Source organism: Quercus lobata, chromosome 1, assembly GCF_001633185.2.
Source record: "Quercus lobata isolate SW786 chromosome 1, ValleyOak3.0 Primary Assembly, whole genome shotgun sequence".
Lineage (NCBI taxonomy): Eukaryota > Viridiplantae > Streptophyta > Magnoliopsida > Fagales > Fagaceae > Quercus > Quercus lobata.
Window position 1 is genome coordinate 23,211,923 of NC_044904.1, and position 18,842 is coordinate 23,230,764.

Genomic DNA, 18,842 nt, shown 5'->3' on the forward strand with positions numbered 1-18,842 from the left:
AATCCAACAAAAAGACCAAGTACAAATGTCTCATAAGTTTTCAGGGACATATGTTCCTTGATTGCCGTTACGATCCATTCTTTAGGGTTGGAGGCAATGTGTAAAGATCTCTTCATCAAGAGACTGAAATCAATTCAGTAGGGATACAATTTGATTTTTTTTTTTTTTAAGGATACAATTTGATTGGAACAGTTTTAGCTTGCCACCAACCAAAGGAAGTCAATACGGTACTAACATTGGCAATATTTTTTAAACACATACAAAATATGTTTTACACCACACAATATTTTTTTATTAAATGCTAATTTTAACCAAGTCCGCCATTGAATTACATTGTTTTCATATATTCTCTAATTTTGCAAAATTTTAAGATGATTAAAGATCAATAACTGTGTCAATCAAATATTTAAAATTCAAGATTTTGTGGTTTAAAATTATGCATCAAAAATAGGTTTAAGGATCCAATGGTAAACAAAGTTTGATTGGCGTGAAATTTGATATGCATGTTAAAAATATTAAGAACATATAATACAATAGTGAGATTTTCAGATTATTATTCCAATAAAAAGTTATTAGATGGTGTAACATTACTATATATATATATATATATATGGTGTTACTTAACCCCAAAACTATACATTAGTATCAACCAGTATTAAAATATTTTGTTCCCCTAGACAAACCAAAATAGCCTCCAATACAAAATTGACTCCCTTGCCACCAACTACAAGCTTACTTATGTTTCTCCCAGACCTTGATAAAAAATAAAAATAAGGTCAAATAACAAATTATATCCTTTAACTTAAACATATTTTTAATTCAATTCTTTAAATTTCATTTTTTAAATTCCATTCCTTTAACTATATCTTTTTTCTCTCTTTTTTTTGTCCTTCCATCTAGTTCCGTCCAATCTCACAACAAGTTTTATAATATTATTTACTTTCCCAAATCAACGCCATTTTGGTTGACGCCAGTTTGTTTGACATAAAGGTACAAATTAGACAGCCACAAAGGATTACATTGTAAACGACTGCAAGTTGAAGGACTGCTAAATTGAAACTTAACATACTAAATTGAAATCATATCTAAGTTAAAGATAATGAATATAAATTAGTTTCAACTCCAGCATCTTTGTTTTTAATGAGACATGGCAAAGCTAGTTTGAAGTTCATGCCTTAAATTTATCTTATTCAACCAGTGAACCAGAGAATATTCATCTTCATCTAGACTTTTCTTTTCTTGACGCAAAATTTTATATTTACTGTAAAGAATCTCAAACTGCTTGGGCTGCATGTATGATTCTCCTGGAAGGAACAAGTGACACTGGAGGATGCTTCAGTCCAGCAACTTAAAAAAGAACGCACAACTTCTCTCCTACTGTTCCTTAAAGAGTTCACGACCTATAATCATTCGTCTGATCTCACTAGTCCCTGCCCCAATTTCATACAATTTGGCATCTCGAAGCAGACGACCAGTTATATACTCGTTTACATATCCATTACCACCTAAACATTGTATAGCCTGCAATATTGAATATAAGCAAACTTTTTTTTTTAATTGGTAACACACCCAGTGGGTCTTAAACCCACAACTTCAATCTCTATCCCATTATTATGAAAGAAGTGTCATTTAAGCTATAACTCATTGGCAATATAAGCATACTATTTTGCAGGAATTGTACTTGTATGCATGTAGTCTATTCAATGAATGAAATCTCTATTGCTGCTGTAATGCTACTGGTCACAGGTCAAGATAAGGAGGGGCTCTGTTGGATTGGTTGTACAGATTTCTTAGTGGGGGAAAAATAATAAATTTGCATGAATTCTTATGTGTTACAGGCTTCAGCTAGGGCATTCAAGCAATATGGCCCTACACGAATCAAAGGGGTAGAACAGGACCAACTACAGATCTTCAGTATTTGTTGAGTTTATTTTACTGAGGATCCCTGCTCATGTTAGCATAGACAAATTCTTCTTTGGGAAGGAAGAAAAATCCCCAAGGATCAAGGATTAAGATATGCATCAAGTGAATAAATGCAACCATTATATAAGCATAACAAGAATAAATAAGAACAGAAGTTGTGCAATGAACTTTCACCTGTAAAGCAACTTGGGTGGCTCTTTCAGCTGCACAAAGTATTACTCCAGCACAATCCTGAAAATTTGTGTTCCGGTTAGTTTATGATTCAGTTTGCATCTTATGCTGCCATATGAGAACCTTATAATTTTTCTCTTTCATGAATGAAAAAAAATATATGTGACAGCATTGCCATTGCTCCATAATCATTCATAGAAGCAATAGAAAACAGCAAAACAGAAATTATAACAATATCAAATTGGAGGCAATTCCAAGGGGTGGAGCAGGGGGGGCATCATTCCATGGCAACTTTGCAGTGTTTCTTCAAACTTGATCAAAATCCATTTACAACAAACATATGAATGGAAAATCAATAGATGACAATATGCAACCATATCAATATATAGACACACTTCAATAGCCTCCCTCACATGCTAGCCTGCCCAATAACTTTGAAATGAATGTGGGCTTTGCAAGTACAAAAGAACACAAGGGTTGAGCTTAAAAGAAAAAGGAGTACTAATACAATCCTGGAGAACAGATTATTCTTCATGATTAAGCTTTTAGAAAATGGGCCAATAATGTATAACATCACCACACACTAGCTTTCATATTGATGTAGACTAATAGAAATCATAAGTAAAACAAAGAACAGCCAGTATTTGCAGTCAAAACTTGTCTGCCTTCTTTAATTGTCAATCCAAGGTTAATCCTAAAAGCATTTTTTTTTTTTTTTTTTTTTTTTTTGTGGGTGGCTAATAGCCAAAAAAAAAAATGAGACATTTATTATAGCTTTGATGATTGGAGTGGATTTCAAAAGCTCCAACATTCACCAGCAAAATTCATTTCATTATGGACCCAACTTTACAATATGAATTTGCAATGAACAGGAACATGCTGGCTAGAAATTCAAATATTGTTAGATGCATTAAAATCTGAAGAATTATACTTGGACCCAAGAAAGTAAAGAGAAGGAAATATCAAAATTTAAAAGGCACCTTAGGATTAGTTTTTCCACTGTCACAGTCTCTTGCAACAGAATACACATAGGACCTGAAAAAAAAATGATATAGTTAATTTCTGCCACATGAAAGATTAATGACTGTAAATAACAGTGCATCATAAAATCAGAATCCCATGCCTGGAGGACTGTAAAGAAGTATACATGTCGGCAATTTTACCCTGCAATTGTAGGCCAATAATCAACATAAGGGTTAGGATTCACGCACTGAAACAACTACACAACATCAGAATAATCAGTTGTGTCAATAATAATCATGAACCTGTATAAATTGAAATTCCCCAATTGGACGACCAAACTGCTCACGCTGTCGAACATAAGGTAGAACAACATCAAGACATGCCTGCATGATACCTAGAGGCCCAGCTGCCAGTACAAGCCGCTCCAAATCAAGCCCTGACATCATGACATAGACTCCTGAAATCAAAGGCAAACATCTTATTAGAGATAAGACTTGGGTAAAGTAAGATAGACTGTCATCATAAATTGCTACAACAAGAACTAGAAACATTTCGGTTACACTATTAACGTGACATAATAACAAGACCATTGGCGATTATAATTCACTTTAACAAGAAATTATGATTTTTGGGGGGGAGGGGGGACTATACTTTTTCGGTAAAACTATTAATGTGACATAATAACAAGACTATTGGTGATAGTAATTCACTTTAACAAGAAGTTCTGATTTTCCCACGGGGGGGGGGGGGGGTGTGGAGTTTAGACAACTGCAACTTTGATTAGCAGTTCCAAATCAAACCAAAATTACGAGTAATTAGGTTCCCAAAGTTTCAAGAGCAATTGGGTTCCTAAATTTATAAGAGTATCCTAAGCATGTGCAACTTGTTGGAACTCACATTAGGCATCCAACATAATTAAAGAGATTTCCTTCCAGTAACAAAATTATGAGATTATGGAATGCAAGACCTTTTCCTTCCTGTCCAAGAACATTTTCTTCAGGAACAAAGCAATTTTCAAAGACAAGCTCACATCTGCTCAGACCATTCCATTGTTAGTAGAAGATAGGGAAAGCAGAGTCAGAATTGGACTTCAACAAAGATATTACATTTAAAGAAAAGTAGAACGTACGTATCACTTCCGCGCATCCCAAGTTTGTCTAATTTCTGGGCAGTACTGAATCTGCAGTCACCAAAAGAACTAACATTTACAAAAACATCATGGATTCAAGATGTTCCTGTTTCAACCTCCTAAGGTAATTTTAATTTTAATTTTTTTTAAATATTCCTATTGTTACTTTATTTTGCTTTTAATCATTTCAAGCAATCTTCATTTTTATTCACATTGGGTGTCAATGAAAAGAAACCATTCCCCCTTGTTCAGTAGTATCTATTTAAGAAAATTAACATATTCTCAAGATGAATGCCTACCTCCAGAAAACATGTTTATTCTCAATATATATATGTGTGTGTGTGTGTGTGTGTGGTATCTTTCCAGAACCCTCCTTACTTCCTTTATCAATCAAATCATCATGCAGTTGGCGTAGCCACAGTGCATTGCTCATCTAAACTTGAGGTGGGAGTCACAATCATGTTTTAAACAGTTTTGATCATGTGTATAAAAGTCCCAACGTTTGAATTATTGTCTGGCTCATACTAATGCTATTTGTAACCAGTGCACATGCCATCTATGAAGCCCCATTACCAAAGTTCCCCTCTTGGACTGGCTATAGCCTAACATTAGATAATTGCTCAATTATATTTCCCAATGACATCTAATAAAAATTTTGACTTGCACATGTGAAAAGATAACACTAAATCAACTCTAGTGCAAGTACCCGGGCATTCCCTTTTCGATGATGAATGCTGTGATTCCTTTTGAGCCGGCTGTTGTGTCTGTTTTTGCATAAACAACCTGTCCCAGTTCTACAAATCAGTTGTAAGAAACACATGAATATAAGAAAAGTAATACAGTCTAAAAAGCCAAATTGATAGTTGTATAAGCTATTAAATTCTGTTATCATCCACAATTTTGACCATGCAATAAGGCAAAACAAAATGCCTTTTGAGGACAAGAGTTGACTCTTTTCCCTTCAATTTTAATTCAAATAGATTCAAGAAAATTGTAGTTAGAACCTAGATGATGTATGATTATCTATCCACAAACGAAGACAGGTGATTCACTTGCATGCATAAGAATATGGCCCAGAAGCAAATATAATTGGTTAACACTAAAAAACAGGAAAATTTTCTAGCTTTTTTTTTTTGGGTTAACATTCAAGGGGTGCCTTTATCTGTTCAATTGATTAAACCATCTATTTTCAACCTTGGAGTCATTCTCACTGAAAGAAGGGGATTTTGTCCCTACTGTCAATTATTTAGAGAAGATGATCATACAATCATACAAATAGAATGCAGTCAATAGAACCCAAAGAAAAATTTAAAAATAAAATAGGAAGCCAACTTCATATTAATTATTGATACACTGTACGCTAAAGAAGCTTCTTAGCATTGAGTTCTGAACATTGAAACATTAACCTCACAAGATGGTGGACCTAACATGAACATTACCAGAGAGAAACTAATCACAAGTCACAACACTACAGCGTATCTATCATGGAGCAAAAGGTTGCATCTATTTGAATCTCAAATATTAACGCCAAGCCTAAACTTGTATGCCACTAAGTGGCATCCCTCAGTATATGCTACAGTCCACTGGTGAGGACGTAGAGAGTTGACCACTAGACACAGAAAGTAATGGCTATTCTGTGGCAGAATACTCTCTACAGAGAACTATAGAAAATCTGAAATCCTCTCATGTTCATGAGAAAAGAAATTGAAAGTATAAATTTCAAGATCACACTGTATGTTGGCAAACATGTACCTCATACATAGTAAACTGACATTTATTTTGCCAACATATAGTGAATGGTTTTGCCACTAGATACATTATACAATTAACTAATAATGTGCGATGATAATAACATGCATAACCAGAGGAAAACAATTATAACAAGAATACCAATGTTTGAGCAGCTGGGCCATTGGTGCACCACATCTTGTTCCCATTTATAATATAACCCCCATCTACCCGATCAGCCTTGCATTTCATACTAACAACATCAGATCCAGCTGAGAAAAAAAAAAAGACAAATCAGTCAAACTATGAAAAGAAAAGTTACATAGGCCTCAACAACATCTATAAACATAAGACAAAAATGGAGTAATAGTGTAAATAAGTTACCATTAGGTTCACTCATTGCAAGAGCTCCTACATGCTCCCCACTGATAAGCTTCAAAAAAAGAGATTCACAAGGTTAGCAAAAAGAAGTAAACGACAACAGAGCAAATTCATCTAAATATACGAAGTTGAAGATGGAAGGGGGGGAAAGTGGTGTCGTGCATTAGAAGAGAGCAAGTAACATTCAATTCAATTCAATTTACCTGGAGGTTCTTCCCCTTTTTTCATCACAGTTTAATTCACTCAAATTACCATGATTGGTCAAATTATGACCTTATTATGGATTATATGAGGCATGGAAAGTTTTCATATAAAAAGCCGTTGGCGTTGGCAAACCGGTGGAGATCAATTTATTTAGTTCATTAAAGTATTCGACCATCTCTTTCAACAGATTCATCAAAAACTTTTTTTTTTTATGAGCCATTATTTTTTATTGGCAAGTTGCACAAGTACCCCATGGGTTCTAAACCCACAAGCTCACCTGAGACCTCCATCCATTCTTGTGGGAGAAAGAAGTGACATTTGAGGTAAAACTCATTTGCTTGATGAGCCATACTTGAACCAACATAATTTGCTATACTATCCATTGCTATGTTATCATAGATCTTCTTATACTTTACTTGCTAGAGCCGTTATCTGAATAAGTAGTATTAGTAACCTAGACCAAGTATTTGTCATATGAATAAGCCATGGCTGTAAATAATGGGAATAAATAATTTGGAAATAGATCAATAAAGAACCTTTGGCAAGTATTTCTGTTTCTGGGCAGTGTTTCCATTCCTCACCTACAAAAAGGAAGGAAAAGGGCGTTAAGAATAAGTAATATCTAAATATTATTACAAACTGAAAAATAGTTCTCTTTATTACCAATTGATTAATGCAAAGGTTAGAATGGGCACCATAGGAGAGGCCAACAGACCCAGAAGCACGACTTATTTCTTCCATCGCTATACAGTGATACAAGTAACCTAGACCTAGTCCTCCATATTCCTCTACAAGAGAACCAAGAGTTAACTACTGCAAATTCTGGAAACAGGGTGGAACATGATGACAATACATAAAAAATCAACTAAATTGCGGAACCAATTCTTTGTAGTGGGACCAGACTTAGTTCAAGTAACTTAATGAAGAAAACTTATTTTGGAAATAGAACCACTTGGTTCAATTAATCCATATTTTGGAAATAGCGACACTTAGTTTAATTAACTTAATGAAGAAAACTTATTTTGGAAATAGAACCACTTGGTTCAATTAATCCATATTTTGAAAATAGAAATGCTTAGTTCAATTAATCCATAATCTTAAACAATAAGAAATAACACAGCCCAAGAGGAGGAAAAAAATTGGTTGCAGATGAATATGGAGATCTTCCATCAAAACATACCACAAACCATAACACAAGGCAGTGAAAACACTTATAGAAGGTGGATTAACCAAATTCTTCTATACATTTAAAACTCTACCTGGTGCTGTAATTCCATGGAGATTGAATTCACCCATGAGTTTCCATAAGTTAATCCCCTGAAATAAGAAAACGAAATACATTCATACCTTAACTACAGGATAAGTAGAGTTTATAAAAACACGAAAAAAGTATAACTTGTACATACCTGTGGGAAAGAATTCGTTTGATCTATTTTTGATGCATGAGGGGCAATGTTCCCTTGAGCAAATTGAGCGACACTTTCTTTGAACTATAAAAATTGCATAGAAATATGTCAAAATGCTATAGGCATTATAGAACCTACTTAGCAAGTAACATATGCTCTTTTTTTCTTTTTTGTTTCTTATAGGTAGAAGCATATGCTCTTTGAAGAAAGCTTTTCTAAAAAATAGCTAAAAAAAGATTCTTAAGTTAGATCAAATTCTTCAACAGCTTCTTGTGTTACAAGGAGAAGCTTAGCAAAAACAAACACATAAGTGCCTCTTCTTTCATATCAACATGAAACTAAGTCAAAATGTTTTTTACAATTTTTATTGACAGTTAATCGAAAACCAAAACAGAAGTTTGAGGAGCTCACTGACAAAAACAAAATCAGTCCCTACTTTCTTCTTTTGCAAAAAAAGCATCTCTTTTGCAGTTATTCAATCTTTTACCTAAAATAGAATATGTAAAGTAAAGTGAAGTAAAGCGCAGAGCGCAAGCACACACCTAATTGAAGTAAAGTGCATATTTGAATCAAATATAGTAGTATCTTATAACCCCTAATAGAAATATTCATGACATATAATAAAAATAAAAACTTTTTAAAAAAAAAATCGATATCTTTCCTATTTGCAATTGTATAATGTTTGTAAGTTCAAATTTTACTTTTAAGTTATTTCAATTTCTTAAAAATTTTATATAGTAAACTGAAAACGATTATCAATGAACAGTATTCTAATAAACTAGTCATAGAAAGTTTAAACATAACATTTTATATTATTCTCTTGTACTTTACAAAAATACACAACCATTATAGTTATTATCAAAACATCAAATTAAATCAACATATATCTAAAAGGCTTTTGACATGTGAACAAAGAAACTGCTTTTGTAAATTGTAATACAACACCTCGAGATTAGCGTATGTATAATAAATCAACGGTCCATGTCATTTCCTTCAAAGATTAATCAATTTGTTAGATTAACAACACACTGATTTGAAATCAACAAAACGTAGCACTATCATTATTACCTAATACTAATCAAACAAATTAGATTCATAACACAATTTCCCAAACAAATCACAAACACGCACGCACGCACACACAAAAATAAACCAGAAATAGACCTTATATTCACCAAGAATTTCAAAGGCAATCCCATCCTTTTATGAGCTGAAACTTTGGAACGCACAAACATAAACAAAAACACACATACATACATACATACATGCATACATAGATTGAGAGAGTGAGAGAGAGACCTGTATCTGAGTATCATCGAAGAGTAGGGCGGTAGAAAAGTGTCTCTTCCTTGTGAAAATACTGGCACATACAGACCTCGCTGCAATAAACCTTTGCATCGCTACGCTATCTAATTTTTGGTTTTGGAGTTCAAAAGAGAAAGAAAATTACAAGGAAAAGCAAATAGATTAATTGAAAGAAGCGGAAGAAGAAAGAAGAAAGATACAGAGTAAGGAATCGCTATAGCAGTATAATTTCTTTTCTTTTTTCTTTTTTTTGATAGAACAGTATAATTTTTTTTTTTTTTTTGATAAGACACAAACATACATAAAACACGCCAGCTGGTAGCGAGTATAAATTTAAATATAGCTTGTCCGTACTCTGTCGTCCAAATATGGTAGTTTAGATTATCTAAGGGTGTCTATAAAGTACAGCCGAGCTCATATGAAACCTCTGAGATCGTTTCAATTTCAAAGCCTTTATATGGTTATATTATTGGTTAAAACTTAAAGCTAATGATGTGATTTATATAGGCGGTCTAGATTTTTTATTTTATGTGACAAGTTGCTATAATTTGAGAGATGTTTCTTTAAGTTCACTGGACTTGGCACAGGTGATAATTACTAAAGAGGAGTGGAGTAAGTGACTAAACTAGTGTATAGCGTATACGAGTGAAACTCACCGGTTTTTCCTGGTTCATGCCTGCGTCGGTCCTTGATTAGGCTTACATGTGCTAGTGAGTCAATAATCCTATCCTATCTAATTCCTATCCTAGTCTTCCTTTTTTTTATTTTAAATACCGTACAACTTTTTTAATGAATAAATTATTCAATTCTAAACTATAGGATCCACTTTGTGATGATTTTCAATTTTCATTACTCCAACTCAGTTTTTTGAGTTTTAAGTTATGAAAACTGAAAATAAAAATTTAACCAAACAATAAAACTAGGTATGGAACTCACGAAAAGTGAGTAATAAGTTATGAAAACCAAGTGATAAGTAGTGAAAACTCCTTAAACCAAACATGGCCTTGTTGTTTATATCATATGATTCATATCCTCCTCTCTATCACAAGAATAAAAGAGAATACAATTTGCATAATTAGCCCCAAAAAAAATTACAATTTGCATAACGCATCCCACTCTAGTGATTGTAGCAATTTTTTTTTTTTTTTTACTTCTTTCTTAAGATTTTTATTTATATCATAATGTGTGAGTCAGATTTTCTGAGGTTGATAAATTCATAAAAATTATGACCATCACAATTAATTTTGTTATATACGAGTGCTGAATTTACAATGGGAGAGATAAAAGAATAAAATCAAAATGCGAAATAATTTTATAAGAGCGAAGGATAGGACCATCGATATGTATTAAAAAATTTTGAATTGGCGAGGATACACAATATCATGGATAAATCAAGATTTTCAGACCCGGACCGTTCATTGAACCGTAAAAGGGAGAGGTTCAAGGTTTTTGAGGTCGAACCGAGGTTGAACTAGAGTCGAACCGTGATGACATCATAATGAATTTAATAATTAATTAAAGCCTAAATATAGATATTAAATTTATAAAACTAGCAAAATTGACAATATATCTATATATGTGAGGGAAATTTAATGATTTTCAAGCATATATTTAATAATTAAATAAGAAAGTTAATAAAATAAAATAATAACTATGAAAACATTAAAATTTATGAATAAATTTTGAATATCTTTAAAGGAATTTAATTATAAATTTTTTTTATTCCTGGTAAGAGATGGATAATTTAATTAAGTAGAATAAAATTGTAAAAAAAAAAAAAAAAATTGCTAAGGGTTGGACCGCACGGTTCTCACCGGTTCGTGCGGTCCAACCCCGGTTTTCACGGTTCACAGAATTAACAAAAAACCCGGTTCTTTAGGCTTAAAAAACCGGTTTTCATCCCGATTCTCGGTTTTCACGGTCCGACCTCCCGGTCCAATCCGGTTCTGAAAACTATGGGATAAATGAATATAATGTTGCTCTCTCTCTCTCTTTCTCTCTCTCTCTCTCTCTCTCTCTCTCTCTCAAAAACAAAAAATTATATAATAATAGAATATTGTATGGGGTAAAAATTCGAGGCCCAAAAGATGATTGGGCTTGGATCGAGGCCCACTACAATTAATTTGTAAATATGAGTTTACAGACCAACACTTGGACTCTTAAATGATAGATTATGTTCAAAAAGAAAGTAAAGATAGAAAGATTGGGTTTAAATAGGTTTATTAAGGGTAAAAAGTTAAATTTATCTTCCTCGGAATGGCTGATGAGCCTTTTACACTTAATGAATTACAAAGATAAGTATTATTTTTTTTTTCTAATATTGGGGATTATGTTCAAAAAGAAAGTAAAGACGGAAAGATTGGGTTTAAACAGGTTTATTAAGGGTAAAAAGTTAAATTTATCTTCCTTGGAATGATTGATGAGCCTTTTACACTTGAAGGATTACAAAGATAAGTATTATTATTTTTTCTAATATTGGGGATCTCTTCTCTTTTATAGGGCTCATGCTCTGATCCTAACCTTCAACATGGAGGGTAGTTGATTCTCTTTAAGGATATTTTTCTCATCCTTTCTTTTGAGGCCATGTTGAGTAGATTACAGGCCGTGTTGGCATTGTTTAAGTGTTATTCAGCTACTAATGTGGTTGACATGGTTGGTGCAGTGTATTCAATGCGGAGGTAATAGATACTTTTTTGGGAAGTTTCCCTCCATCCTTATCCACTATGGCCACTGTTATCTTCCTCGAATTGTATGCCCCAGCCATATGTAGTTTTCATCTTGATTTGCTTGTTGGAGCACCTTCCTCAAACCAAGTCTCTTTGGCAAGAAGCCTCTTTCTAAGTCCATTTGGGCCTATATGGGTTATATAGAACTATTTAGGCTTTCTAAAGGTTATAACTTTTTGAATTATTACTTATATTTTTTAACTTATTCGGTCATTATTCAGCCTTTATAAGTGAACAATCGTTTCACACGGGGTGTAACTTGATGATAGGAGTTTTATCCTAGCACCCAAAGAGAAACGGTTCGAGCGATAATCTTAATAAGGCCCATGTGGTACACATAGTATTATCCATTGTCGTCAGGTGGCGTAAGCTCAATAAGCCCACACCGGAAACCCTCTTTTTTTTTCTTTTTCTTTTTTATACAGCCAAAAAAAAAAAGTGAACAGTCGTCCCTTCAAAATTTTGGTAAAAAAAGAAAAGAAAAAAGAAGTGACGAGTACCCGTTGGTCCAAAAAGTCGCCTTAATATCTCGAAATACCGCCTTAGAAAAGTTGTTAGGCATTCGTTAGTTAGCGACAATTTATTATATTTATCGATTTGAGCTACTCCTCATCACTCCCACCAAGTTTGAAACTTTTGAATTGAAACACACACTCCGAACTCCCAGCGGAGACGGTGACTGAAAACCATGATTCCATAAAACACACAGAGTCTCAGTGAGACCACTCTCTGTCTCTTTCTCTAATTGTCTCCGCCTCTCTCTTTTCTGTTCCAAACAAACCCTAGAATCAGACCATGGAATCTAGAGAGAAAAAGGGGTCGGCTCCACCGAAGCCTTCCAAATTCTCGGTGTACCAGAACGCAGCCCTCTCCGCTGCCCTCACCGCCAAAAGCTTAGAGCCTCCCAAATACACCCTCCTCTGCATCTTCTGTCTCTCCTCCGCCTCCGCTTTCGCTCTTCTCACCGTTCTTTCTCGGTACTATTTCTTCTTTCTCTAATTTCACTTTCAATTTAGTTTGTTTTTCAAATTTTTTTAAGCTTCCCCTAGTTTGAAACTTGTTTTTTTTAGTTTAAAATTAGCGCTTGTAATTTTGGAAGTACTTTTTATTTTTCCTGCTTTTCTGAGCTAGTTAATGTTGTGTTTTTAGTTGTGAGAACTATAAGGGGTTTTGGTTTTAAGTTTCTCTATGGTTTTAATCTTGCATTGTCAAGATGAATTGATGGGATAATTTTTGTAAATTTTGGAACTTGATTTGGTTGCTTTTTGGTGTTATTTACTTTTGGAGCTAAAATTTAGTAATTTACATGAATTGTTGTTGCTTTGAGGAGCAAGAAAGTGTTTCAAAGGGTCAATGCTATAGGGTTTTTGTGACTTTGTTTCCAAACCCTTTGAATGTGCTCCATATGGTTAATGATAGAATGTGGGAAAAGGAGAGGAAAGGAAAGTAAAAGTTTTGAGTCATGAGTATCTCACTACCTCGTTATTTGGGACCTAGCGAAACAAAAACCTCTGCTCAATTGAGTCAAAATTTAACCTTGGACAAAAGCCAAAGAGGGAAAGAAAACAAAATAAACCTAGGAATCAACATCTAGGCTTGATTGGAATCTGCACCAAGCTATCGGAGTAAAAATTCCAACAAAAATTATCGTTGCCCAACGAAACTGTAAAACACTACTGAACCCTGAATTCTTAGATTTCCAAAATTATTATGCTAGTAGGAGAAGGAAACAATTATAAGCAAGAAAAGGACTCAAGTCCTAAACAAAGTAGGAAAAGAAAACAAGACATTAATTAACTAGACCTTAGGCCCAACTGGTAGCAGCTCCATCCATGAGGCTACTGATTGGGCCATCTTCTTATTGCATCTACATTCATAAGTTTGCATAATTGAAGGTATGTATCTTGTGTCCGCACTAACTAGGCTTGGCACAGTTGAGTTATTCACTTTTAAGGAACAAAAAAAATGGTAAAGAATGAGTCTGAATTCCATATCTTGTTGTTCTCTTCAATTTCTTAAAACTCATGATACAAGGGTAGAGGGTGAGATCATAGGTTCAATCCAATGTGGTTGCGTGAGTTATTTACTTTTTTTTTTTTTTTTTTAAAGAAACGAAAAGAAAGCTTTGGTTTTTTTATTGGAAGAAAAGAAAGCTTAGCACCCAATAGAAGGCTTCCTTTTGTTTGGTCTCTAGAGTAAATTAAAGGATAAGCTATTTGAACTTGGCTAACTATGTGCTGAAATTATTTGAGATTTTCTTTTATAAGCAACATAGATTCAAGGGTTTATTATATTTTATTTTCTCATCAACCAAACAAAAATTCCATACTAGAATAATGTATTTTAAGATCTTAATTATGTCCATGGGTTTTGCTTTTGAAATTCATGTCGCTAATTATCTTCAATTGACTTTTTGAAGGGAAAATGGGTTCATTGATGATTTGAAGTTCATAAGTCTTCCCCAAGAAACAGCATGTAAGTTTTAAAAAAGAAAAAAAAAAAATTCCTTAGATTAGTATACTGACTGCTCTAATTGCTATATCTATATTGAAAATCTTGTTTTTGTCTCAGATTTGTTTGCCAAGGCAATACAGACTATAGTGGGCTTAGTCTTTTTTGGAACCATCTTTGCCCTCTTTAAAGCCATCTCTCTGTGTAGAGAAAGAAATATTGCTGCTGTGCCTGTTTTATCTTCCAATAAAGGAAATAAGGATCAAACATCTCTTTCAAACCGTCAACTAGAACTTTTGGGAATAAAACCAAAGGTTAAACAAGTTGCTTCTGATTCTTCGAAGAAACCTCCCAAGTCTAGATCTCACTTGACACCTTCTTCAGATGTCCTTGTTCCACTTCATCAGCCAATTACCAGCCCAAATCGTTCATCGAGAACCAGTGCAGATAGATCAAACTCCAGTGGGGGAAATAGGATCCGTGCTGTCAGCACCCCATCCAAATCACCAAGTTCCTCCTCTTCTTTATATCTTGTCCCCGGTTCTGTTTCACAATTGCCTTCAGTTCAAAATTCGCCTGGGGTGGATTCAGTGGTCTCATCTCCTTGGTCAAATAAGCGAACTTCCTCTGGAAAAGAGATAACATCAGAAGAACAGCTTGAACAGTTTTTGGCAGAAGTAGATGAGAAAATAACAGAATCAGCAGGGCAACTGGCTACTCCACCCCCAACCATTAGTGGTTTTGGCATAGCCAGTCCGAATACAGTTGCCAGTTCAGCTAATACCTCTGGAACTACGAGGAGTACTCCGTTAAGGTCTGTGAGGATGTCTCCAGGTTCCCAGAAGTTTAGCACTCCCCCCAAGAAAGGAGAGGGTGACCTTCCTGCTCCTATGTCCATGGAAGAGTCCATTGAAGCTTTTGAACATTTGGGCATCTATCCTCAAATTGAGCAATGGCGTGACCACATCAGACAATGGTTTTCTTCGGTTTTGCTTAATCCTCTACTTAAAAAGATCGAAATGAGTCATATTCAGGTCAATCATCACCTCCTTCTCTCATCCTTTTATTTTTATTTCTTTGGCTACTTTGTATTCTGTAAAAAAGTATGATGATCTCAATATATACTCATGGCATGTTGTGTTTAATTAATTTTTAACTTGATTACAGTTTGTTTATGGTAAAAATGTGGGATTTGGGATTTATTCTTCCCAAATTGAAATTCTAGACTTTCTTAAGTGATTTAATTGAAAGGTGGAAGTATTAATTGCTGGGCTTTTATTGGGGATTCCTACTCAAGTTTAGAGAAAAATGAAAAAGCATATGTTTATCAATATAATACTACAGTACATAATTTGGAAAACCCACATTATATTCAGAAATAAATCAGCATGATATGAATACTTTTCAACTTTGCTTGGTAATGGTTTCTCATATAAGTTTAAAACTTGACGTAATTTGGAATTGACTTGAAAAAACTGAGAAAAATTAGAAAAGAGTTTGATCCTTTGAATGATAGTGATGCAATTTCCTAAAACCTAACACTCCTCTCCCCTGGGCTCACATCCCTTCCTCTTCTTATTGGGTTATGGTAAAACAGAGGGAAACAGATTGCAAGCATATGTTTAGTTAAAAGTTTGCTAGCATCAAGCATCTTAAAGATTAATGTTCCTTTTTTAATAATATTAACACATGCTTAAGGACATATGAAGGTCCCTAGTCATGTTGCATGAAAGATTTTTCTGGATACTGCAAAGAGCTGAAATCAAATGAGATAATCAGTAGAATAAATTCCTCTTCAATGTCTTTCTATTGATACTTGTCTAAAATTCTTGTATTTGTAGGTAATGCAAGCAGCTGCTAGACTAGGTATTTCAATTACAATCAGTCAAGTCGGAAGTGATTTACCAACTACTGGAACTCCAACTACTGTTTCTCCAATTGATAGGTCCAAGGAGTGGCAACCAGCATTTACTCTAGATGAAGATGGAATTCTTCATCAGTTACGTGCTACTCTTGTGCAGGCTATTGATTCTTCCACATGTAAGCTGCCCCACCATCAATTATTTGATATAGGTTTATTTTGAAATTACTGGATTTGTTTTGTTTACAGTCCTTTTCATCATATGCAGCCAAGTTGCCTCTAGCCAACCTGCAACAATCCCCACAACAGAATCCCTTGATCCCTATTATGCAGGAGTGCGTTGATGCTATTACTGAACACCAGAGGCTTCATGCTTTGGTGAAAGGAGAGTGGGTTAAAGGTTTGCTACCTCAAAGCAGTGTTCGAGCAGATTATACTGTACAACGGATCCGAGGTAATTGGAATCTTGATTTTTTCACCATATGCTTATTGCCTTTCTCAGGTCAACCATAGACTTCTGAATTAGAGTATGCTAATCTAGATTATCTTATCACAACTGTTTTGTCTATGTAATCTAACCTTAGATTACCTGCATGTGAAATTTCTCAGAGCTCGCTGAAGGAACCTGCTTGAAAAATTATGAGTATCTTGGAAGTGGGGAGGTATACGACAAAAAGAACAAGAAGTGGACTCTTGAGCTTCCAACTGATTCTCACTTGCTTTTGTATTTATTCTGTGCTTTCCTAGAGCACCCAAAGTGGATGCTACATGTGGATCCTACATCTTATGTTGGAGCCCAGTCTATCAAGAATCCATTGTTCTTGGGAGTTCTGCCTCCAAAAGAAAGGTTTCCTGACAAATATGTTGCAGTTGTATCTGGTGTACCTTCTTTTTTTCATCCAGGAGCTTCTATACTGATTATTGGAAGGCAAAGCCCCCCAATCTTTGCCTTATACTGGGATAAAAAGCTTCAATTTTCACTTCAGGTTGGTATTCAATAAGATCTATTTTCTGATTACATTGAATATGTCTTGCACTGTTATTTTGTAATGAAGAGGTCTCATTGTGCTAGCCTAAAAATTTGTAGGGTTCAGGGCAAGTACATTACATATCTAATAAGATTTGTTTTCCCATTACATTGAATACTTATTGTTGGGGCACGATTGAATTTTTTTCCCCCCATATAAGCCATGTTTGACATCTTGTGTGTGTTTTACCTGTTTGGTCCAGTCTTGATAGCTTTATTGGATGGGTCAAGCTTCTAAAGTTACTAGGCGCCTTTAGTGTGGTAGATCTAGGCATTGGCATCCATCCATGCAAGAAACATTCTTATTAGCTATTTTTTTTTCTTAGTCATTCATTAGAGCAAAGCAGTGTCTGTCTTGACATTTCTCTGTCCCCTATGTTTGTCAGTGTGCACACGTTTGCACGTGTGAATATACTTAACGTGTTGGTGCTAGTTAGTCATTTACGCATAGTAGTGTCTACGTCTTAATAAACTTTGACATTTCACTGTCCTCTCATAATGTATTAGTTGAATAACAACAATTATGTTATTTATTTTCAGGGAAGAACAGCACTTTGGGATTCCATCTTGCTTTTGTGCCACAGGATTAAGGTTGGATATGGAGGGATAGTTCGAGGTATGCATCTTGGTTCTTCAGCCCTGAGCATCCTTCCAGTTCTGACTTTGGAGACTGAAGACTGAGTACTTGTTAGGGCTGCTGCATCTTGCTCGTAATAGGCTTATTGCTGCTGACATCAGCTGCAAAGGACTCGTGAATATGAGCTCAGACTGCACTTTTCCATTGCTAACTTACTTGACTGACTGAAGCCTATCTGGGATGAGACCGCTGTTTGACACACCCTATTCAAGTCCATTGATGATTGATTCTGGGTTCCAGGGTTTCTGGCCATTTTGTATTCTTTAGATGAGAGAGCTTTTGGCAAAAATGTAGGGATAATTTATAATTTATTGGCTTGTACTGTTCTGCAGAAATCTTCACTTAATTTCCCATTGTCCAGACTTGTTACATGCAATCATACAACAAAGTCCCTGATCATATGCTAAACACCCTGTTTGAATAACTCACAATAGCTAGGGTGCCTTTCATCATAACTTCAACGAAGAATGACTTAATGGGAAACAAACCCGAATTTCTGTACGTATGATTCAATCGTTGGTTGCTCGTTAGTCATTATCAGGGTAATTCTGAAAGCAGTCAAAAAGAAAATACCTTCCCCTCTAAAACCAAAAATATATTGATCTGAGATTTAGTTTGAAGGGATTTAGTCGGGGTTTAGTGACTCCAAAGGTGCAAATTTGTTAAAGAGTTTTAAAGCTATCTGACACCATAGGTAACTTCATTTTTTTTTTCATTGCTATCTGTAGGGTTTCTTAGGAGTGTAGGAACCTAAGGAACTTTAAAATTTTCGATTACCACCTCAAATATACTCATGATTTTGGACTAAGACTGCGAAAGAGGGACATCTAGGTGATGAGGCCCAAGCTGGAACAAAACATGTGCTCTCTCATGGAAGATGAAATTCACCATAATGCTACAAAAACTAGAAAGTAGAAACCTCCAAAAATT

The 18,842-nt window shown here is 34.7% G+C and overlaps 2 protein-coding genes across 2 annotated transcripts; one reads left to right on the top strand and one right to left on the bottom strand.

The window, feature by feature from the left end:
- Positions 1 to 1,049: 1,049 nt before the first annotated feature.
- LOC115983801 (isovaleryl-CoA dehydrogenase, mitochondrial) lies at positions 1,050 to 9,495 on the bottom strand. Its single transcript, XM_031106589.1, has 15 exons — positions 9,205 to 9,495; positions 7,906 to 7,989; positions 7,759 to 7,816; positions 7,163 to 7,287; positions 7,036 to 7,080; positions 6,299 to 6,347; positions 6,077 to 6,186; positions 4,893 to 4,969; positions 4,187 to 4,237; positions 4,025 to 4,089; positions 3,360 to 3,514; positions 3,218 to 3,258; positions 3,075 to 3,129; positions 2,098 to 2,154; positions 1,050 to 1,521 (listed from the first exon to the last, which is right to left on the bottom strand). Exons 1-15 carry the CDS (start codon positions 9,301 to 9,303, stop codon positions 1,375 to 1,377), a joined length of 1,218 nt encoding a protein of 405 aa, XP_030962449.1. The 5' UTR covers positions 9,304 to 9,495; the 3' UTR covers positions 1,050 to 1,374.
- A 3,037-nt stretch (positions 9,496 to 12,532) lies between these two features.
- LOC115983797 (transmembrane protein 209) lies at positions 12,533 to 18,258 on the top strand. Its single transcript, XM_031106576.1, has 7 exons — positions 12,533 to 12,913; positions 14,356 to 14,411; positions 14,508 to 15,421; positions 16,229 to 16,427; positions 16,517 to 16,702; positions 16,858 to 17,234; positions 17,816 to 18,258. Exons 1-7 carry the CDS (start codon positions 12,732 to 12,734, stop codon positions 17,954 to 17,956), a joined length of 2,055 nt encoding a protein of 684 aa, XP_030962436.1. The 5' UTR covers positions 12,533 to 12,731; the 3' UTR covers positions 17,957 to 18,258.
- The last annotated feature ends 584 nt before the right edge of the window (positions 18,259 to 18,842 follow it).